The sequence below is a fragment of the Phyllostomus discolor genome, chromosome 11, assembly GCF_004126475.2.
Source record: "Phyllostomus discolor isolate MPI-MPIP mPhyDis1 chromosome 11, mPhyDis1.pri.v3, whole genome shotgun sequence".
NCBI lineage: Eukaryota > Metazoa > Chordata > Mammalia > Chiroptera > Phyllostomidae > Phyllostomus > Phyllostomus discolor.
This window is the reverse complement of record NC_040913.2, coordinates 3711045-3733636: the sequence shown is the minus strand read 5'-3', so window position 1 is coordinate 3733636 and position 22592 is coordinate 3711045. Positions and strand designations below refer to the sequence as shown.

Below are 22592 nucleotides of genomic sequence, written 5' to 3'. Positions count from 1 at the left end.
TGCACCGAGTGCGCTCTTTGAGTGAGCGCGGGAGCACGGAGTCGGCCGTGGTCTTCACGACGCCCGTGGGCGGAGCCCGGCCTTTCCTGCACGGCGTGACCCGGCGTGACCCGGGGTGCGTGAGGGAGGCCCTCCGCGGGGTCGGGCCTGGCGTTCAGGGGCTCAAGGATCACGGCGCAGTTTCTGTCGCCGAGGCAGATGGCGGCCCACGGGCGCAGCCCGGCAAACAGCACCTCGACCTGGGACCTGCCGGGCTGTGTGCTCAGCGCAGCCTCTGGCGGGCCCAGAGCTCCCCGGGGGGCAGGAATGGGGGAGAGCACCTGCGTCCTCAGGGCTGGGGCCGCCCTTCCGAGCGCGCCCTGAATTTTTAAGAGGGTGTGTGCCTGTTTAATGGGCGGGTGTGTTTGTTTAAGGGAGACCTTGAACTTCAAAAGGCACAATGTTTTGGAACCCAGAAATGCAATGGTAACTGGAATTACTCAATCGGACAATGAAGTTAAAATAAACTAATTTGTAAACAGCATGTCTGAGGCCCCCGCTGGGTGGGCCCGCCCAGCCCAACCCCGCCCCATCCAGTCCCATCCAGCCCCATCCAGCCCCGTCCAGCCCAGCCCCAGCCAGCAGGAAGCTCAGACGCTCTGCTTGGGCCGGTGTCAGCAGCCCCAGGGGCAGCAGCTCCCGTGTGCAGGGCGGCAGGCCCGGCCCGGCCCAGGAGCCAGTGCCGTCCTTCAGCTCAGAGGAGGAAGGGAGCTTCACCTTCTGGCCGGCGCCCTCATTTTCTCAGGAGCCTAGGGCGGGCAGTGGGAGTCCACCCCGGGAGTGGGTGTGGGCAGCCACAGCCCAGCAGCAGAGAACTTCAAAGCAGAGAGGGCGAGCCCTGCGCAGTTGCCCTGGGCGTGGGAGGGGCGGATCTGGAGCGCGGCCTCTCAGACGGCCAGGCCAGCCCTGTACCCGCGTTCTTGACCCGTCTGAGCTGGGGTCGGCACGTGTGTGGTTATCTCAGCAGCCGTGCACTCTGAGGTGGGCTTCCAGAACCGTGTGCCGGGTGCACCCGGGTCCTCCTCCAGCCCCCAGCCCCATGCTGTCGTCGGGTGCAGAGACCGTCGGTCGTGCCTGGCCGCAGAGGGCGGGTGGCACCCCGCTGGACGTCTGGGTGTGGCGAGGCCCTCGTGCCACTCTGGTCTCTTAGAAAACTGGGTGCGGTGTCTGTGACGCACAGCTCGGCACGTCCACCTTTCCCAAGGGCGCGGTTCCGGGCGCCCACAGTTCTGTGCGTCCACAGCCCTTGTAGTCCCTGTCTCCACCCCCCGCCCCCAGGGCGCTCTCGGCACCCCGTGCTCGCTTCTCCGCGGCCTCTCGCACAGCTGCCCGCAGGTGGAAAACTGGGTTTGCTGTTGTAGTGCATCTCTGGTTTCCTTCCCGTGGATGGACGGTTGCCCTGGAAGAAGCAGATGGCAGATCACAGGGGAAATGAAGCAAGCGGTGACACGCTGGCTGGGCACTTTGTGACTGGGAATGTGATGGTAGCGCCCAGACACTCACGGTGGTGGCACCCCGGGTTCAGGAGCTCCACCTGCGGGGCGGGGGGGGGGGGCGGGCGGTGCTGGGCCGCCTCCTCCCCCGGCTCCTGAACTGGGGCAGCTCTTCGCAGGCCCCGGCCCTGGCGTGCGCCGATCAGGGAGCATTTCCTGCGTGGCAAACGCACTGCGTCACTTACTCCCGGTGGTGGGCTGGCGGAGGAGATGACCGTGTGCCGGTTTTGTGCGCTCCCGACTCGGCGCGTCATTGTGACTCTCGGCCTGCCCTCAGGGAGGTCCCCGGCCGCTCTGCGCAGCCTTGGGTGGACCTGGGGCCTCGCTGCCCGACCCCATCCCCCCACCCCCCAGCCTGCGCCCAGAGCGCCTCCTGCAGGGGCATGAGACCCTCAGCTCGAAGAGGAGGGGTTTGTCTTTCCTAGCTCCCCCCTCGGCAGCCCTTCAGGGGAAAACCTTCCCACGGTCGCCAGAGGGAGCGAGACCGGAACTGTGAGTCACTGGGATGCCGTGCTGAGCCAGGTGGTGACCCGTCCGACCTGGAACTCTGACTCGCCCAGCCCTCGGGGCTGTCTCTCTGGCCGCAGGCCATTCGTCCGCTGGGCTGCACCACCCCCGGCCGCAGTCCCCCAGGACACGTGCCCTCCGAAGCGTGAGGCCCTTCCAGGCCCACCACGCTGTCCCCTGAGTAACTGCCCGTGGGCTGCAGTGTCGGAGTGTGATGGGCCTTGAGCATAACTCCCAAATAACCGGGGCCTCCCCTGCTCTAGGCCGCCCTGGGCTCCGAGCACCTGGCTGCAGCCTGCGGAGCCTTGGGGCCTCGGCCCCCCTGCCAGCCTGGGGCATGCACCCTGCTCAGGACTTCCGCTGCGCCTTTGAGACCCCCCGGGGTGGGGGCGTGTCTCCCGCCAGGCCGGGGAGAGGGCATGTGACGGCGGAGCCGGCCCTGTAATTCACCTGGACTTGAGGAGGAAAGACATGGGACCTTAATCAAACAAAATGACCCGCCCCGGTGTCACCAGACGCCTTGGAATGGCTTGTGAGCTGATCCTTTCTCAGCTGGGGATCCACCTGAGAGAGCCGGTGCTGGCTTCCCAAGCAGGAAAGGGAGTCGGGGGAATGGGCAGTCCGGGAGTGGCCACCACGTGGAGGGAGGCGTCCCAACAGGGTGCACACCCCGCGTGGCAGGAGCGGGGGCTCCGCCCCGGGGCGCTAGGGGTGGGGAGCCCCGTCTTCCGCAGACCCGCCTGTCCGTCATTGTGCTCTGGGGGCACACCGCAGGGGACGGCCCGGCAGCAGCTGTCTGCTCCTGCGCCAGCTGGCCTCTGACCCCGCGCATGGCAGAGGGTCCAGCAGCTTCCCCGGCCTGTACCCACTGGACACCGGAAGTGCTCCCCACCCCACCAGGGCGACACCCAGAAATGTCTGCAGACATTACCTAGTTCCCCCTAGCGGGCAGGGGCGGTGGGCAGAATTGCCCCCGTTGAGAAACCGTGACCTGAAGGAGACGCGGTCCTCGCACCAGAAGGGAAGGGGTGCCGGCTCGCAGGAACAGGTGGTCCCCACGGCTTCCCTCTGTCCACTTGTCCCCAGGTTTGCAGCCCGGGCAGCGTGCTCCCAGCCTGTGGGCTCGCCGTCCTCGGCACTGCCCACAGGAGACGCGGCTTCCTGACAGCCAGGGAGCTGCGGCCCCCCACGCCCACTCCTGTCCACAGGCCACCGGGCCGCCCTCGTGTGAGCCACGCCTGTGTGCGCGTACTCTCGCTCTGCCTGAACAGGAACGCGTCCCCACGGTCCTCTCCCCAGACACGCACCTCCCGTCCAGCAGCCAGGTCTCGCTCGCGCCTCGCTGCGTGCGGACGGTGCGGCTGGTGCACACCGCCTGGCACCGGGGACTCGGCGCGTCTGTCCTTCGTCCGTGGGCGAGCACACGGTGAAAGCACAGAAGTGGCGTGCGGGGTCGGAGTCCCTCAGACGCGTAAGGGTTTCTGCGCGCCCGGGGTTGCCACGGATACCTGGAGGGCACCTTCTGCTCCCGGCGCTGCGCCGGAAGAGGACGCCCGCCCCAGCTGGGCGTGGCGAGTGTTGTACCCTGAGAGGAAGACGCTTTGGTCACGGCCGGGCAGGGACCTGTCACCGGCCGGCCTGCGGCCTTCTCGGCCGAGGCTGCTCCCAGTCTGCTAGGCGCCCTGCCTCCGGGTGGCGGGGCACAGAGGTGGGGTGCACTGTGAGCTCCATCCCCAGAGGGCAAGGCGCGGTCGGCTGTGTCCCCGAGGCAGTTGAGGGACAGGTCGTGAGTTGGGTCCCTGCAGCCACGGGTGGCACCAGCAAACTCCTGGACTTTTTTCCAGAATTTCTCCACACATCTGGTGTTTGTCGTGTTCTGGATGCCGGTGTTTAATTGCGGGCCTCTCTGACCGCGTGCTGTCGTACGGAACCTCTGTGCGCCCCACGCTCTGTGGGCACAGGCTGTGCGGCCAGACGCCGGGGCTGGACACAGGGGCTTCGAGGTCCCGTGACCTCTTCTTGCCCCCCGGCCTCACCTGTAAGGTGGGCTCCTCACAGGTGTGCGGTAAGGATCGGGTGAGTCGGTCCTCGTCCCCAGGCGGCAGCCCTCGTCACAGTGGCCTCTTCTGTCCGACGGCCCCGTCTGGAGCGGCTGCAGGTGGCCAGGCCCTCACCCTGCGGCTGTGTCCCCACTGTCCCTGGCTCAATGTCCACAGTCACCAGAGAGACGAGGACACACACAGCTTGGAAGCCTCCAGTGCCTCGGAAGTGAGCCCCGGAGCCCTGGTGACAGCGTCACTCACTGTCCCCAGGCCGACAGTGAAACTGCTCCGGGCCCCCCCCCCCCGGCCTGGATCGGCCCTTTTGCCTCTCGGGTGAGAAGAGGAGAAAAGTGCACGGAATCACCCCTCTTCGCCTGCTCGTTACGTGTCCGCCACGCCCGCAAGGACAGGCAGACGGGACCGCACGATCGGCCTCCGTGCAGATGGACTGACTGGCAGGTGCAGCGGGGCCTCGTGCCTCTGCCCCCACCGCGGCACTGCCGGCCCTTTTCCGCTCCCAGCGGTGAGGTCGTCCTGCGTTTGTTTCCGTCCTGCTGGAAACAGGAATCCAGGAAACCCCCCGCCCCCGCCCCCGCCCCCCAGTTCAGGTGATTTCCACAGTGAAAGGCCTTCGTGAGCCCCGCCCACTCGCCGGCTGAACAGCCCGGCCCTCCCCCGGGGCCCCACGAGGGCGAGTCTGGTCTCACCCTGCTGAGATTAGGCCTGAAGACAAAGGGGGCATTTTTGTCAGCTTTCCAAAAAAAAAAAAAAAATTCAAAGGGTTTTCGGGACTTTTTTTGACTGCACGCATATGAGAGCTGACTTTACTTTCCTTTACTTGTTGAACGGCTTGAAAACACCGGGCTCTTCCGTTCAATTCCGTGCCGAAGTCAGTTCATGCTGGCGCTTGCAGAACATTGAAACCTAATAAAGCGAGGACGCCGGGACAGTGTGCCGGGCGGGCTCTCGCCCCGGTGACTGCCCTGTCAGCCCCTCGGCCCGACTTCCTCTTGTCTGAGCCTTCTTCATCTTCAGCGATCGCCTCCCAGGAAAAATCACCGACCACTGGGCTCTCTGCCCGGGTTTTATTTTAAAACGCGCCGAGTGTGTGTGTTTTTCTTTTACTGCGGCCACGGTCGCCCTTCTCCGAGAGGCGGCAGCACCCGTGGGCGGGGAGTGGGGGCGGGGGAGAGCTGCTGGGGCGGTCCGCCTGGAGGGGCAGAGCGAGGTCACCTTGGCCTTGGCAGCCGGCGGAGCCGCAGGAGCCACATCAAAGGCCCGGGAGGGCCGCACGAGCTGCACACATGTGCTCCGCACACGGTGGTGGGGGCTCCTGGCAGTGCTCATCCCTTAAAGTTACAGGACGTCTCGCAGGCTGAAGGAGCGCGGCGTGCTGTGCGGCTGGGCGCCTCCTGCGACCCACGGCCGCCCTGTGCGTCGGGCACCTGGCCCCCCCGCCTCGGAAAGGCCTGAGGGTCCCGTCGGACCGCACCCACTCACGGGACGGCGGGGCGTGGTCAATCAGCGCTGCCCGTGAGCAGGGCCCACCGTCTCTGCCGTCTACGCAGCCAGCGGGGCCAAGGACAGACAGGCCTCCTCCCGTCCACAGTCGGACGGTTTCCCTGGGAGAAGGAGGCTGTGTGTTTGGGACTTCAGCGCCGCAGCTGAAGGCAGAGCAAGCAGCGGGGTTTCCTCCAGCAGCTGCTGCTCCTCTCAGACTCACGTCCTGAGCTGCAGGCGCCGGAGCCGGGCGCTCCCCAGCCTCCTGCCTCTTCAGAGTCCTCTCCCCTGGGAGCCCGCCCCCCCGCTTTCGGGCCTGAGCCTTCCCGTCAGCCAGGGGCCCGCCCGCCCAGGCCCCAGCCGCTGGGCCCGGCCTCCGGATCTCCCATCTGGGTTCCTCCTGCCCCTCCCCCGCCCCCATCCGACTGCGCTCGGTGTGTGCCTCACGCCCACGATTTATCCATTGTCCGCACGTTCGGAGCCGAGAACGCTCCGCTGCCCACAGACGTGCCCTCCGGGCCCCACGGTGCACGCCCTGCTGTGTCTGCTTCCTCGCACACGCAGCCCCCCACCCTGCCCGCCCAGCGGTCCAGCGTGCACGCGCTCTGGGGCCGTGCACGTGTGTACTTTCCAGAGCGGGTGGCAGCCGGGAGTCCGTTTCACCCCCGGACACTGGACACGTGGCGTCTGCTAGAGCCGAGGGTCGCCCTCACACCGGGAAGCCCCCGCGCCCCTTCCCTGCCACTCGCCGTCTCCGCTCTGGAAGGCAGCCGCTGTTCGGGTACCCCCGCCCCAGACTGGTCGACCCATTTTTGAGCTCCGCGCGAATGAAAACACACGATACGCCCTCCCTTGCGTGAGGCTCCCCGCATTCAGTGCGCCGTCTGAGGCCCGTCCGCGCCGGCATCGCGGAGTCGTGCGCCAGGGCTCGAGTCCACCCCCACGTTCAGCCGAGTCCTGTGCCCGGACAGATGCCCTCGGGCTCCCGGTTCGGGAGGCCGGTTCTTCCTCCTGCCTGCCGCTCTCGCTGCCTCGGGGTCAGTGCCTCGGAGGGTCGCTGGTCTGCGCTGGGTTGTGCGCGGAACTGTTCGACCTTTTCCAAAGGGGGTCAGTTCAGCACGGACGCGAGACAGTCGGGCGCCCGCAGCCTGGTCGGCGTGTGCCGCGGTCGGCCAGGCTTTCGGCCGTGCAGCGTCCCCCCCACCCCCGCTCCTGCTCGCTCTTCCCTGCGACAGTGATGACCTCGGTCTGCTCGGTGCCTGTCCCACTGCTGTGTTTGGTGGGTGTCGTCCCCTGTGGAGGTCTGCTTCGCTCTTCCGTCCATTTTGTTTTCTTTTTTTATATATTTTAATGGTGAGTTTAAGGATCCCTCTATGTATTCTGGGTAGCAGTGTTCTGGGAGGTATCTTTAAAGAGTGGAAGTTTTTAATTCCGATAAAATGCATCATTGTTGGTGGTTATTCCTCTGTGTCCTAAGAAATCATTGCTTCCTTCGAAGCCACAAAGCTGTCCTGTATTTCCTTCTGGGCACCTCACAGTTCCACCTCCACCATTAGGTCTGTGCCCGTCTCAAGTTGACTTTCCTGTACAGCATGTGGTGGGGGTCAAGGTTAGTTTCTCCCGCCATCCGGGTGTGTCCAGTTCCCCAGGTTTCCTTAGTGATGTGTCCTGCTTGCCCTCTGGGGTGACCCTGACTGTTCCTCTTTGCACTTTGACCCATCGTGACCCGGCCTGGTTCTCAACACCCAGCAAGCGCTCACGACGTGTTAACTGAGTGACATTAAGGACTTGGAGGGTAATCGCGGACTCGGGCGATCTTCTCAGGCCTCTCGAGGTGTTGGAATTAGACTTCCAGGCTCCATCCCCCGCATTAAGTGCCGGGGTCAGAGCCCTGTTCAGCCCTGAGTTAGCGCTGCCCGCCAAGAACGGGGGTTGGGGCGGCAAGGCTGATTGATTGGGTCCCTGTCTCCGGAGTGACAAATGGCGGTAAGTCCAGCTTTTACTAAACGTTGGTACGTGGCGGACATGGTGCCTCCTTGCCTCCCACTGCGCCTCCGTGCTCTGCCCCGGAGCGGCCTCGTGCGTCAGACGGGGACGGCTGAGGGCGGGAGGCTCCGAGTGACTTCCACGGGGCTCGGAGTCGCTGAGTTGTGAAGCGAGGAGTTCTCCGGGAGAGGAAAGTTGGAGGGAAGCCAGCCACTTGACTCTGTAAGATTTCTGCCAAAAAATTAACACTCGATTGCTCTTAAAGCGCGTAAAACTGAATAATAAGACTCGGTGAGTCGTTAAACACGCTAAGTTCTGAGTCAGCCCAGTCCAGGATAACCTGAAAACTCAGTCTTCCCACGTCACTGCGCGTGCGCGGTGATACCCGCAAGGCGGAAGCCCTCGGGAAGCAGGTTTGGGCCCGAACCTCTCTGCCACGACCTGGCTGGAGAGGCGCCGAGACCGCAGCCTCCTGCAGCCCGCATGGGGCCGTGACCGCGCGCGATGGCCTCGAGGCCGGTCGGGTCAGAGGGGCACCCCCCCAACTCTGACTGCCCACGCCGGACGTGCCCCGGGAGTGTGTGCAGCGGGAGCCTACCCCCTCCCTCCCCGTCCCTCCCCCATCCCTCCTTGCCGCCGGGCCGAGGCGCCGGCTGACCTTGTCTTTGTCGGCAGGGATGCTGCGGAGGCGCCCCTCCGTGGACGACCTGGTGAGCGCCCTCGTGTCGGACTTGGACCCGGACTTCGAGACTTTCCTCCTGGACTCCTCCGAGTGACTGACGTGCCTGCCCCTCCCAGACCCCAGTCGCGTGGACGCTGACCTTGCCGTGAATGCTGCCGCTGCCAGCGCTCACTTCCGACCCCGGCGGTCTTCGCCTCGGTGCCGACCTCCGGAGAACCTGAGATGGGCGGGACGTGAATAAATAGTGTGTATGAAATAACCCCGCTGTCAGTCCGTTGGGCAGATCTCTGGACGCGCGGAAATCCACTCCAGAAGCCAGTGAGAACTCACACGTGGGGTTCTTGGGCGTCCGGTCCGGGCGCTCCCCGGTCCCTCCGCGTGCAGCACCGCTGTCCGAGCTCGGAAAATGCGATGGGGGGCGGGGGCGGGGCTGTTACAAGGACCAAGAAACCCAGTGTGGTCCCCAGAGTCCTTGTCACCGACGCCCCTGGCTGTTCCCTGGGTGTTTCCGCACACTCCGCGGACTCAGAGCCGACAGGGCCAAATCGCGTGCTTCTCCTGCTCGGTTGCGAACGCAGGAAGGAAGTGCCGGCCGGTCTGCCAGCGTGCGCGGAGGCACGGCCTCCGCTCGGCAGGAAGCCGGGGCGCACGCCCTGCCCTGCCGGTGCTGCTCCAGACCCACCTGCCGCCCGAGGCTGCACACCGCGCCCCTGTGTGCTCGCCGCAGGGTAATTTCACGGGGTTTTCCCACCATCAAAGTCAAGAGTTTAATTACAGACTTTGAAGTGGCATCTGCTAGAAGCTCCCTCCCGCTTCTCGCTGGATAACCAGTGACGATGCAAAAAGGCAAGGTCAAAAATCCCCCGAACTAGGACGCACGTGCACCCTGTTCACAGACTCTGGGGGAATTTGTACACGCTCAGGGAAAGAAGCAGAGCCCACTCGGCCCCTCCGGCGGGAAGGGGGTAACTCAGGGTGTTCACTGTGTCTGCTCCCCCAAGGGGAGACCACAGACGGGGCGGCTTAAACAAGAGACATTTCTTCCGCACTGTTGTTTCGGAGGCTGGTGGTGCATGATGAGGGGCCTGCAGGGTCGGGTCAGGGGTCAAGTCCGGGGTCAGGTCAGATGCAGCCCCTGGCCCTGCAGCCCTGCTGCCCCCCCCCCCCCCCGTGTGCTCCCTCCCACCCAGGGACCTCCACTCTCCTGACTTCAGGGCCCGCAAAGGCCCTGCCCCCACACCCACCCGGCACGTTGTAACTGGTGGTGCGGGACCCCGGCGTGAGCAGGCCCGTGACCGGGTGCTTCCAGACTGGCAGGACGGGCTCCCGGGAGGAGACACGTGGCACCGCTGTCCCTGACCCTGCCGCCGGAGCCGTGTGGTGGAGACCACGGGCCCGAGCACGGGCTCCAGCGATCAGGGAGCCGACCTCGGCGTTCCCGAGGTGCACAGCTGCTCCTGACCTCTGGTGTGCGACTCGGGACCCAACAAGGCGACGGTGACCGACCCCTGGCCACCCCTCCCCACACACAGCCGACACCGGGCAGAGGGGTCCAGAGGGCGGCTTTCAGCGCACTTGGCCTTCCAGACGCGCAGGCCCGTGTCTCCCCCGTGGTGCCTCATCCACAAACAACTCGGGCAGGGGCTCACTTGTCCCGCATTTCCACGTGAAAGGGCCCGACCTCCTCCCTGAACCCACGTTTCCCAAACACACGGAGCTTTTTTGCTGCCATTTCCTGTAAAAGTGGCACCTTCTCAGCCAGCGAATTCCCAAACCGGGCACCTTCCTGACTGTCTCCCTCCCTGCGCCCATCCCCCTCCCTCCCCTCCCCTCCCCTCTCTGCCCAGGCAGCCCCACCTCCTGCCACCTGCCCAGGCACCTGCCCAGGCGCCGCCCTCCCAGGCCCTCTGAGTGACTGTCAGAGGGCCCTCCTAAAGCACACTGCTCACCACGTCACGCCACTGCCCCCGACCCGGCACTGAGTCCCTGTCGCACATTTGGTGAAAGGCCCAACTGTCCGGCCTGACCACGGCCCCCAGCAGGCCTCCACACCTGGTGCCCCCGCCCCCGGGCATGCCTGTCCCCTGCAGTGGCTTCTGCCCCGGGGGGGGGGGGCTCCCCTCTCTCCTTTCCCGCATGGCCGATCGGGGCTCGGTAAGGCCAATGTCATTTGCCCGAGACCAAGAGGAGGTTTCCTTCCTTTGATCTTGACCTGTAGCCTATAATTAGACCTTTTTAAAAGCTCCAGGACTTTCTGCTTTATAATGTATTTATTTGTGAACGTGTTTACACCCTTTAATTCCCTAAGGTGAAAGGCCACATCTTGCTTGTTTTAGGGTGGGTCCCTTTCATCGCGCCTTGCTCCCTGTGGAAGCCCAGAATTTAGTTACTAGACAGTGCACATTTCATGGAGTGCTCGTGCAGTCTGCGCATCACCGTGCTCGTCCTTCTCGGCCCCGAGAGGGACGAGCCGGAGGGACGGAGCGGAGGAAACGGGCGTGGCAGTGAGGCCCGAGCCGCCCTGGGTCCCAGCACCACGCAGGGCCTGACTGGGAAGGGCTGGTGAACTGAACAGATGGGAGGCGGAGCCAAGGGAGGGAGGAGGGGATTGGGGGGGGGGGGCAGTGTCCAGCGCTGCCCGGGGTTGGGGGACGCTGGACCATGCTCCCGCTGAACCTGGGAACTCGGAATGGCGAGGGGAGAGAGAAGCCAGACGGAAGAAGTTCGGGAAATGGAAGAAGTGAGTACGGATGGTTCTCCCCAGATCCCAGACCAGACCGTGGGAAGAAGGGGCGGCAGGGGGTGCGCATCCGACCTCACGGCCGCCCGCCGCTGAGAAGCACAGAGCCGGAACCAGTGCACGCGGGACCGCAGCCATGGAGGCCGGCTCAGAGGTGTGCAGGACGGCGCAAGCCCACTCCGCAGCCGTCACAGAGCCCCACAGTCACGCGCCCGGAGCGCTGCGTTCATGCCCGCGCACCGCGTCTCAAGATCGACATGAAGACGGTTCATTTCACGTGGCGACTGCGCTGGGCCACCGCGCCCAGGGGCGTGGTCGAACCCCGTGCTGGCTGTTCCGGTACAAGTGGTTTGGGATGAAATCAGCGTGCACCTCCGTCAATGCGGCGGGGAGCGGGTCATCCTCCGGGACGTGGGCAGCGCCTGACCGATCCGCCGACTTCCAGAACGGAATGGAGGCTGCGCCCTAGAGCTCGCGGGGTGGGGGCAGGGGGGCCTGCCACCGCCGCCGCGGCTCCACGAAGCCTGGACTCACCGGCTTCCGTCATCGCAGGAGCTGGTTCCTGCAGATCTATCAAAATCGACCCCCCACCCCCTGCTCTCCTCCACCCACATACGCCTGTTTGTTCGGTTTCTCTAGAGAGCCCCATTGAAACGGACCTGAACGGGCCTCCTCCCAGGAGAAAGCTTAGACGGGGAAGGGCCGGGCCGGGCCTGCAGGACGGGAGGCGCCACAGCACCCCGTCCCGGTTCCGACGCCGCCCGTGGGAGGAGGATCCCACTTCCCGTGGCCCCCGCGGGCAGGCCTTGCACGACCTAGAGGCCGCCCAGCTTGGAGTCTGTGTAGAAGACTATAAACGTTTAAAAACGTTTTACGACTGTTTTTAAAAAGTTCATGGAATGTACCAGAAACCATGAAATTGTACACCTAAATGGGCGAGTTCTGTGGTGTGGGAGTTGTATCTCAATAAAGCTGTTTGTAAAAATAGGTCTGTGTGTCCACCCCTGAGTGGGCGTGGAGTCCGTGAGCGGGGTCTGGGGTCAGGCGCCCGGCCAGCCGCGTCCCCGTCGAGGCGTCCCTGCGGTTCACACGCCCTCGCTGAGCGACCTTCGGCCCCAGCAGTGTTCTCCCCGACCCCGGCGGGGCCGTCTGCTCCCTCCCCTAGCTCGTGGGGCGGGGGGCGGGGGGGGGGCAGGCTTCAAAGGAGGATGTGTCACCGGCAGTGCAACTGTTCCTGTCTCCTGAGCGCTGAAACATTTCCATTGTGCATGAAATTACAGCCTCCGAAGGGCAGCCAGCGTGTAGTAAAGGCCGTGCTTCTCACTCCCCCCGCCCCCCCGACCCCCCTTCCCTTCCACGGCTGCACCGCCCAGGTGGTGCAGTGTGACCGCCTCAGACGTGGTTTGAATCGTCAGGTAGAGAAAGTCAAAACGAAGATTGATTTTCTCTCGTATGCAAAATAACCCTGTCGGTGTGTCCTCCTCCTGCCTGAGTTTTAATGACACGAACCTCACGTGTGTTCACGCCCTTGGTGGCACCTCAGAGAATGCGGATTGGAACTAGCTCAAGTACAATGGTGAATGTCTTGCAAGGACACCACTAGAGCACCTCATGGCCACACGGGAATGTCCAGAGTGGTGAAGATACTCTTGGCTGCAAATAAGATAAATCTGAAATCAAACCGTGTCAAACTGAAAGGAAGAGACTGTCGGGTCCCAGGGTCCCGGGTGACCACTGAGCAGCAGGGAGGGGCTTTGACCGAGACCCACGGGACACCCACACTTACATGCAGGATCCTGTGCGTGTGTGCGTTTCCCTGGGACGAGAGTCCAGAGTCGGCTTCTGCTTCCCAGAGGGAGCTGGCAGCCCACCTGCGTCCTCCAAACAGAGCCGAAAGCCCCAGCAGCCGCTGTCACCTCAGGGGCCTGAGTCCGTCCTGAGTGGCTACAGCCGGAAAGAGTGGGGGCCCGTCTGGGACCGTCGCCGGGAGCTTCTCAGGGCCAGTGTCTCTCAGACAGAGCCTCGTGATTGTCACGGGTCCACCAAGGACCTCGGGTGACACTGTGGGAGAGGGTGACAGCCACAGGGAACAGAATTTACACCCCGGACTCCCGCCCAGGAGGTCCCTGAAGGGGCGTTGCCGCCACACTGGGAAAAGGAGGGCGGGGAACTGGATGGAGCCCCTCCTCCAGGTGCGTGGGTCGCAGGTCAGTGTGTTCGGCGAGACTTCAGAGAGCCTGTTTCACAAGGAGCTATGCTAACTCGCTCTTCCAAAGTCTGGGGCAGGAGAGCTCCCGATGGCCCAAGGGTGCAGAAGCTTCTGTCTGCTGCCCTGGGGGGCAGGGGCAGGGAGGAAAGAGCTCTCTGGGGTGTACTCCAGGCTCCGTAGAGCTGAGCCCCGGCCTTTCCAGGAGCCAGGCCTCTAGAAGCCTGCAGCGACCCTAAAGTTCCGGGGGGCCCTGTCCATGCCAGCCAGCCAGCCAGCCCAGGGCGCCGGGCGGGCCACAAGGGGCAGGGAGGGGAGCACAGGGAAGGGGCACGGACCCTCGGAGCAGGGGGCACCTTCCCCTCCCCTGGCAATGGCGAGGGGCTCCCCGAGGACGTCACGACCTAGGGGTGGGCCAGGGGACGGGAGATTCAGTGAGGAGTGGGGACTGAGTTGGCTTCTGAAAGCTGAAGGCGGCCGGTGAGGCAGGGGCGGTCTAAGACCAGCGCGGCGTCTGGGGCTGCGGAGGAGCACAGACCGGGCGGGACCTCTGGCCGCGGGGCTGACAGGCTCACAGCCAGTCCCACGGCAGGACCTGGACGATGGGGAGGGCGGGTGACAGAGACCCATGGGGGACAGGTGGGGGGGGGGGCGGCGAGGCAAAACCCCAGAGACCAGTGGCGTCATGAAGCCCTGCACACCTGCAGATCGGACCCCAAGCTTCCCAACAAGTGCCGAAGGCTGCCCAGCTCCGAGTGCGGTGGGACCGCTGCAGGCTGAGACGTCCTTGCAGACAGAGCATCACTTCCGTACCACGCTGAACCCTGTGACCGTGTGGTTTTCCCTCCTTCGCGTGTAATTTTGTTACCCATGGCCATTTTATCACTTTTTAGTTTAGTTTCTAAGTAACTCTTCCAAAGGGAAAAATGAACCCTGCTGGTTTGTCAAGGAGAAAGGAGTGGGTTTTTGAAATTAAAGGTCTGAGAAGGGCATGGCCCCGGGCCGTGTGCAGCCAAGCCTGACCGGGGTCCCTGGAATCTTCTGGGGGGAGGAGAAGGGCGGGGGGAGGGAGGCCTGGCCCCGCAGTCTCCTCCTGCCTCCTTCGGACACCGTGCCCACCCGGCCATGCTGTGAAGCCTCGTGGACTGTCTTTGGACAGCTCGTGGAGATGTTTGCAGTCTCGCGGTCAGCTCCCCGAAGAGTGCAGAGCTGCTCCTGGCGCCGACGGGCACCCCGATGCACGGAGACAGAGACCTCGGGAGGGGCCAACCACGAGTGGAGTGGTCAGGTGTGCTCTGGGCTCAGGCCACGGGTTTCAAACGTGGCTCTCGTCCAGGATGATGGTAACCCACCCCCCCACACACACACAAAGGGCTCTGAATCACAACCCGGAGGGTGTGAGTGGGTCTCCAGGAGTCCGGAGGGGGTGGAATGATTATGGAATCATCGTGGGCGTTAGAGAGAAAGGTCTGTGCGTCGGACGGTAACGACCAGGGTGTTTCGGACCCTGTGAGCGTCTGTGAGAACTGGTGGTGGAGAGCATGCGTGCGCAGGAGTGACACACGCACATCGTCCCGTCCACGGGCTGCTGCAGCCCTGACTCGGTCTGTGTGTGTGTGTGTGTGTGCACAGGCACGCGCACACACACTTTCCTGCTGTCTCAGAGGCAGGTGTGTAAAATCACGCGGCTAATCAACACCAGAGCTGGGGGTTTGGACCCGGTCACTCCGGCTTCCGAATCCACATACTTAACCTCCAAGGGGGCTGCCCTCCTGCCTGCCAAGTGGGGAGCCGGGGTCCCCGCAGACCAGCCCGGTCACCAGCCACGCACACCTCGTCCCAAATCCGTGTTCGCCGGCATCACCCAGCAGGGCCACAGCGGGAGTGATTGCACCTGGGACCCAGCACCCACCGGCATCAGGGCTCCGTGCTGAGGAGCTGGCTGCGGACCCCCCCGTCCGGGCACAGCGGCCCCTCTGGGCATCAGCACTCTGTTCACCCTGGGCTCCCCCTCCCCGGACAGATGCCGCGGCCGGCCAGACCCCCCGGGACCCCAAGGACTCCGGCTTCCCCCCAACACCTGCCTTCCGCACGTCCCCACGGGCCTAACGTCTGCCCGGGCTTTGTGGCCAGAAGTTCACGGCACTGTGCAGGTCTTTGGACGACAGACCCGTGGCAACGGCTCGGACTTCTGGGACTAGAAGACCCGGTTTCAGTGCAGGCTCGGCTCCCGGAGGTCGGCAGCCTCGGGGATGCGCATCCCAGGCCCACTTCCTTCATCCACAAAACAGGGTGCAACCATTCCCGGCCACTCCGAGGCCGGGGTGGGGACCCGACGTGAGGGAAGAAGCGGGCTGTCAGCTCGCCGACCCCTCGCGTGCGTCCCTGGGTGGTCCCTTCGGGGCACTCCTCGCCCCGAATGCCGCGTAGCCTGCCGGTGTGCTTCACGGCGGAGAACGCCTCCCGCGCTTCCGCTCGGCGGCAAAGCGCCGATTTATCTCCCGCCGCCTCCCTGGCACGCGGAGCACCCTGGGGCATCGTGGGCCTCGGCAGCGTTCCCCGCACGGAGCTGGGCACACGGTGACCGCGGTCGCTTGGGCTAGGGATGGGCGGGGCCCATGTGGCCTGAGCTGCCCCTCCCAGCCCCGGACGCCTGTTCCTCCAGGCCGGCAGGGCCCTGGGGGTGCTGAGCCGGAGCGGCCTCGCCCAGTGTTCCCGGCGGACGTGTGACCTGCAGACCCGCAGCTCCAAGGCGCCGGGCCCTGCCGCTCTCTTTCAAGTGGCCTCTGGCGCGGCCCTGCGCTGGCCACGGGCTGGCTGGCAGCAGGAACGTGTGGGCAGAGCGACCGCTGCTGTGGAGACTGGGTGTCGGATTTCCCGAGCTTGGAGCATTGTTTAAAAACCCTTTCCCTCCTTCTCAGCGGCCGCTGTGCGGACAGAAGGGAGGAGACCCCTCTCTGGGGTCGTCGGACCTTGCAGGTGTGCGGACACCCGGCTCCTTGCCTGGCGAGAGCCCTCCCAAGAAGGCTCCCTTGGGAGCCCCCTGCGGTCACTTCTCCCACCTCCGCACTCCGGGAGGCCCCGGGGACTTCCCAGCATGCCTGGGTGAACGATCGAGGCCTGTGTGGCGTGGGGGTGGGGAGAGGCCCGAGGGAGGTCACAGTCTCCTGCTGGAGGTCGAGCAGGCCTTTATTTATTCACCTGGGGCCTGCTGCTCACTCATTCTCCACCTGGACACCAAGCAGGGTCGCCGTCCTGGGCTCAGACAGTGTGGTCACCTTAACCATCGGCACTCCCAGTGCTGAGGGCGTGTGCCGTGTGGCTCCCGTACGATGGACGGCCGAGCGGGTGACACGGCCATCAGGAGACGGACTGAGCTGCCTGGCCGGAGCCAGGAGCCCTGGTGTGCAGAGACAGACTCCGTGGGGGTGTGGGGCTGGACCAGCGGGGTGAGGGAGCCCAGCTCCCCGGAACCCGCCGCGTCCCCCTGCGCCTGGGCCCACCGTAGGTGCCTGGGCAATGGGGGAGGGACCCCATCCTGTGCTGCAGGGACCAGTGGTGAGGGGGACCCAGGTGTGCTGTGGCCCAGGTGGCTGTGACAGCATGAAGAGGCCGTGGTGGCCACGGCCGCTGCAGTACCATGCTCTCCACCAGCCCGGGCAGCGGCCCAAGGAGGAGGCCTCCATCCTAAACTCGGCGGCTGAGTACCGGGCGGCAGCAGGGCATCTGGGGCTCCGAGCCCCGTGGAAAGCAGGCTGGAGCCCACACCCGAGGCCGGGCCGGCCCCCCACTTCCTGAGCCTTCCCCCAGATCGTAGCTGGCTGTTCCCGCTGAGGAGACGAGGGCCTCCGGTGCTGGAGAGCGGAGGGCCGAGAGCCCGCCAGGGCAGCGCAGCAGAGGGGGGTGAGGGACCCCGAACGGACTGCCGTGCTCTCCCGGACCCGGGGCCGGCGGGGGCCTGCTCCCACCCGCTCTCTGGCTCCTTCCTGCAGGAGTCGGGGCGGGGCTGTGGCCCGGTGCAGAGGCCCAGAGCACCCAGGGGCTCGGCCAACCGGCCCTGACCCCTCACGTAGCTGTAGGAAGACGTGTGTGTATGTGAGAAGCATGGGTGAGTGTGTTAGAAGTTCAATGAAAAATCATTATCTTGCCCTGGCTGGCGTAGCTCAGTGGATTGAGCGCGGGCTGCGAACCAAAGCATCACAGGTTCGATTCCCAGTCAGGGCACATGCCTGGGTTGCAGGCCATGACCCCCAGCAACTGCACATTGATGTTTCTCTCTCTCTCTTTCTCCCCCCTTCCCTCTCTAAAAATAAATAAATAAATCTTTAAAAAAAAAAAAAGAAAGAAAAATCATTGTCTTCTCCCTTGCCTGAGAGACATATCGAGATTCCGCCCAGGCGTCCGGCTCAGGTCCCAGCCCAAGCCCCCTCCCCGCCCTCTTTCCCGGCCGCAAGCCGGGCCGGACACTGGAGCCTTTCATCCGGTGGAGGACTTCACAGGCATGGAAATGCGAACTATTTTTGTTTTGGTTACTAATTTTACCATTTTCAGGAACCTCTTTTTTTTTTTGTAGAACTCATTTTTCTCCTTACACTGCCCTAGCATTATCTATTTTTTGAGCCAAATAATTAAACTCTGACATTTGTTTTCTGTTTGTTCTTTTGGCCACAAGTAAATATGTGTTTGAGCAACAGCTCTCGAATTATGCAATATAAAAATACCAGAGCGTTTTAATTTTAGTTTTGTAGGCCGTGTAATTGGAAAGCGATTGCAAATGCCATTTCAAAGGTCGTATATTTTTAAATCTATAAAATAAGAAGTAGAAAGCTCCATCTCCTCCGACCACCCCCCCCCCCCAAGTCCCCGGGCCTGAGCCTGTGGGCAGCGCCGGTCCTGCGGCCCCTCCCCGCCAGCCCCGCCAGCCGGCCTGCTGCCTGCCCGCTGCCTCCTTGCCCGCCACCCCTGGGTTCCGAGCATGAGACGCGGAAGACCTTCGCTCGTCTTCAACGAGCACCTTCTTCGAGTCACGCTGAGTTCCAAGGGCTTTGCACACGTTGACAGTCCTCAGAGCAACCCTGGGAGGTGGATCCTTTTTCATTCAATCCTCATCAGAGGATACATGTATCAATTTGAGAGAGGGAGGAAGGAGAGGGGAGAGCGAGGCGTCAGTGTAAGGGAAACATCGATCTGTTGCCTCTCATACGCACCCCAACCTGGGATCGAACCGGCAACCTCTCGGTGAACCGGAGGGGGCTCCAGCTGAGCTGCTGCCGGCCAGGGCGGAGCTCGCTTTTCACCCTCCTTTTGTGGCAGGGGAAACTGAGGCGCACAGAGAAGGGAAGTCGCTTGCCCAAGGTCACACAGCTCCAGATCCGGACCACGTGGCTCCGGTATCCACGAGTTTCGTCACCACGGGCCACTTCACACCTTCCCAGAGCATCCCTTGGGCCCCCTGCTCCCCCCCACCCAGCCAGACCCCGCAGGTCACTCCCCCTGTGGCATCGTCCCTGCCGGCTCCAGGGGCCCCGGGCGGGCACCCTGGCTGAGGTCTCCTTTCCCACCTCGCTTCCTGCGGACCCCCTTACTTCCATTTCCAGGGGCCCCGTCGTCCCACTGCCCACTGAGGGTCAGGCTCCTCAGCTCTGCTCTGGGAGTGTGGAGCGCTGGGATGGGCCTGCGGGCTCCATCCCTGTTTGCACACGGCTGAGGGGCTCACGTGTCTGAACCGAGCCAAGGAGGCCCGCTTGGGCCTGAGCGCGGGAACAGGCCCCAGGGATGCTCGCTGCCTCCTCCAGCCTGCCGCCGGATGCCCTTGGGGGCTGCTGAGGGCCGCGGGCTCCCTGCCCAAGCCCTCCAGGCCCGCAGGCCGCTGGCCACGGGCCTGGAACCCACGGTCCCCGGAGGGCCCCCCCACTAGGCTCCCCGCTGCCCGAGGGCCTCGCCCCCATCTCTGCCACTGTTGCCGCCTCTGCCCTCCCCTGCTTCCCGCCCCCCTGCTGGCTCTTTGTGAAAACATGGTGGGAAGCACAGCTCACGAGGGAGAGATCCGGTGAGGAGCAACCTCGACCGGGCTGCCACTCACAACCGGCAGTGCCTTGGTGATCAGAGGCGGGAACTGGCAGCCCGGGCCTCGGGAGCTTCAGCCTTTGATGGGGCGACCGTGGTGGTCGTCTGGAAAGGCAGAAGACACCCCAGGCCCCGTCCCGCTGAGCACGCCCAGGCCCTGAGGGGTCCCCTGCCCCGGCTGCAGGCTGCAGGGCGGACCAGCCCTCACCTCGGCTGCCGTGCTACCTGGCCTCTCCGGGCCCCCAAGAGCCATTCCAGCCAGGGGCCCCTGGGGCCGTCCCCTGTGGCCACACCGTGTGAGCTGACTTATGGTCCGCTGCTGCCTCCCTCGGGGGCCTCTCCTTCGCCCTGGGGTGGGGCCTTCTCCCTCCCAGCCGCCACTCTCTCACAAGCTCTGCTGGCTTTCTCCAAAACCAGTGCCCCCACCCGTCCCCCGGCCTGTGCCTTCCCTCCCAGCCCCTCCCTCCCGTCTGAGCCCCCCGCCGTCCCAGGGTCCGGGACTCGGTGTCAGGGTGCACAGGGGGAAATCGCTCTGGTCTTCGTCCGTGACTCGATCCCTCAACTATGCGCTCCAGCATGGCCTGCGTGCCCTGCGGTCGCCTGGGCCCTCTCGAGTTTCAGGCTCACATGTAATTTGCTGGCGTTTTTTTTCACTCCCCTGAGGTCGTGTTCCGTGTTGGTATTTTCCGAAGGCTTTATATCCATGCCGTTAATAACCGTGTTTGGGGTCCTCGTCGTGCTTGCGTTTTTTCCGCCCTGGGCCTCCTTTCGGTCACCGCCCTCCGTGATGGCCTCTGTTGACTTCTGTCCTCCTTCCCGCCTGCAGCCGGGGCCTACTCGGCTGCAGTGAACGGGCAGCCCCCCGCCCCAGAGTCGTAGAGAATGACCTTCCCTGTGGGCCTGTCTCCTGGCCAGCCAGCACCCCTCACAGCAGCTGCTGGGAAGACTCAGAGACAGGACCTCTGACGAAAACATAAGAAAACTGGGCCTTGGCTAGTGTAGCTCATGTGGCTCAGTGGCTCAGTGGATTGAGCACAGGCTGCAAACCAAAGGGTCGCTGGTTCGATTCTGAGTCAGGGCACATGCCTGGGTTGCAGGCCAGGTCCCCAGTAGGGGGCATGTGAGAGGTAACCACACATTGATATTTCTCTTTCTCTTTCTCCCTCCCTCCCTTCCCCTCTCTCTAAAAATAAATAAATAAAATCTTTTATTTTTAAAGGAAAGAAAACGTAAGAGAACTGGGGCTGCTCTCTGGGAAATGGGCGCAGGGAGCGGCTGAGTTCCTTTTGTGGGTGAGGGATTATTACACCAAGGACAGAGATGAGTTTCGTTTGCCGTTTCTTTTACAGGATGAAAACGGGTCCGCGCTGGAAGCAGGAATGTATTTAGGTTTAAGATCAAACCCCTCTGTGGTTAATCCTAAGGCACGGCATGGGGGTGCAGAGAGATTTGCTGGGGTGGGAGAGGGAGGGACAGTGGGCTCCTGATCTTTAAAAATAACACGCGGGCCGTTCTGTGGCTCCGGAGGGCTCCCGTCCAGCCCTTGTAAAACGAGATCCTGAACGCGGTTTAGACTCTATCAGCACCCTCTGGCTCCGGTCCCAGCCCTCTTGGCGCACTCTCAGTAATCTTCTTCTTTCCTTCTGGCCTGCCTTAACCACTTATCTCAGTATCTTCAGAGCTGTATCGGGTTTGGGGCATGCCATAAATTGCAAAAGAGTGGGCTTACAACAGGCATTTAAAAAAATATTTTGTATTGACTTCAGAGAGAGAGAGAAAGGGGAAGAGAGAGAGAAGCATCGGGCTGTTGCCCCACCCACTCTGGCACCCCCCCCCCACCGCCGGCTTCTTTCTCGCCTGTGCCCCGGCTGGGGATCGAACCCACGGCCCTGGCTCACCGGGACGACGCTCCAAACCTACTGAGCCACCGGGCCAGGGCCCCACAGACGTTCCTGACCCTGGAACTTACCTGATCTCCACAGACCGGACCTCAGACTTTGAGAGAGGTTTACACGTGCCCAACATGGATGCTCAGCTCCCGCCTGTGATGGACAGCAGCAGAGACCAGCGCCTTGGGACTCGGCCGCCCTGGGGGCGGGTCCCGCTGTGGGACGCCTCTGACCGGAGTCCCGTCCCTGCCGACTGCCCTCACGGCCCGAAGCTGCCAGCTCCCCGCGGTGGGCAGCGGCAGACGGGCGCTGCAAACAGATCAAGCGGGCAGTGACTGTGTCGGTGGTTTGTGGGGGTGACGACGTGATGAGCAAAACGATCGTGTGCCAATGCTTTCCCTCCCGGCCTCACTTTCCCCTGTTGATCTGCCTCTGTTCTGGGCATCATACACGGGGTCCTTCCGGCCCTCGGGTCCACCCCGCAGATCTAAGTCGGCCTGACAGCGTTCCTCCCCGCACCCCCACCCCCACCCCGGCCGAGGCTCACAGAATTGGGTGAGTTTTCTCGGGATGAGGTGGAGTGTTCAAAATCCCGTACTGTCCCTCCTGTGCTACTTTTTCAGCCTTTTTATGTTCGAGAAAGAGGCAAACTGGGGTAACCCTGGGGCACAGAAAGGTCCCGTGGAGCAGCGGAGGTTCTGGGCGTGCCCTTGAACCCCCCCTGGTCTTTGGTGGCTCCCTCAGCTCCCACACCTTCCTTCCACCGCTGCTGCCCGCCCCCCCCCCCCCCCCCCGCTGGTCATCAGGCCCCTGTGGTCCCAAAGCACAGGGAGCAGAGGACGAACCCAGGCTCCTCTCAGAACTGAGGTTATTGGACGCCCACCGTCGGAGAAAGCGGCCTTGCCAACGAGCCTTTCTCAGGCTAACCCGGACCTCAGACCTCAGGGCTTTGCTCTTCGTCTCTGGAGGGTCCGCTCAGCAGGCCACTTCCTGGGGCCAAGTCCCAGCCCTGGGGCCCCAGGAAAACCCAAGGGGCAAGACTCGGAGGTCTTTGGAGCGTCTGTCCCCGAGAGCCAGGGCAGGAGTAAGGGGGCGCCTTGAAGGAGAGGAACGGGACTCGGGGCCCCACCGGCCTTGTTTTGGGCGCCAGGCACCCGCCTGAGCGAGGGCTGCTCTGCCCAGTCCCCGCCTGCAAGTGGGGGGTAGGGCATTTGGAGAGAGACTCTCCAAAGCACCGGGGTCCCCCGAGGCGCAGGGCCGGGGCCAGGCGCCGGCTGTCCCAGGTCTGAAGGTGGCATCACAGGCAGCACTGGGTCTCGGAACACGGTCAGCGGTCTCTGAATGTCGTCTTCCTCTCGGGACCCTTGGCCTGAGCCACAGTGTGCCAGAGGCCCCGCGAGGGCGGGCGGAGCCTCATCCGTTGATTCGACGTGAGCAGGTGG

The 22592-nt window shown here is 63.8% G+C and overlaps 1 protein-coding gene across 2 annotated transcripts in view; it reads left to right on the top strand.

Moving 5' to 3' along the window:
* The window catches only part of LOC114508689 (mitochondrial intermediate peptidase), an 81899-nt gene extending 73397 nt beyond the window's left edge, over positions 1-8502 (top strand). Inside the window, exon 19 of one of the 2 annotated variants that reach the window (XM_028526718.2) lies at positions 8243-8502. In XM_028526718.2, coding sequence (XP_028382519.1) covers positions 8243-8343 — 101 coding nt within the window. In that variant the 3' untranslated portion in view covers positions 8344-8502. The remainder of the gene's footprint in view (positions 1-8242) is intronic. The other variant, XM_036011204.1, reaches the window with a different exon arrangement.
* The last annotated feature ends 14090 nt before the right edge of the window (positions 8503-22592 follow it).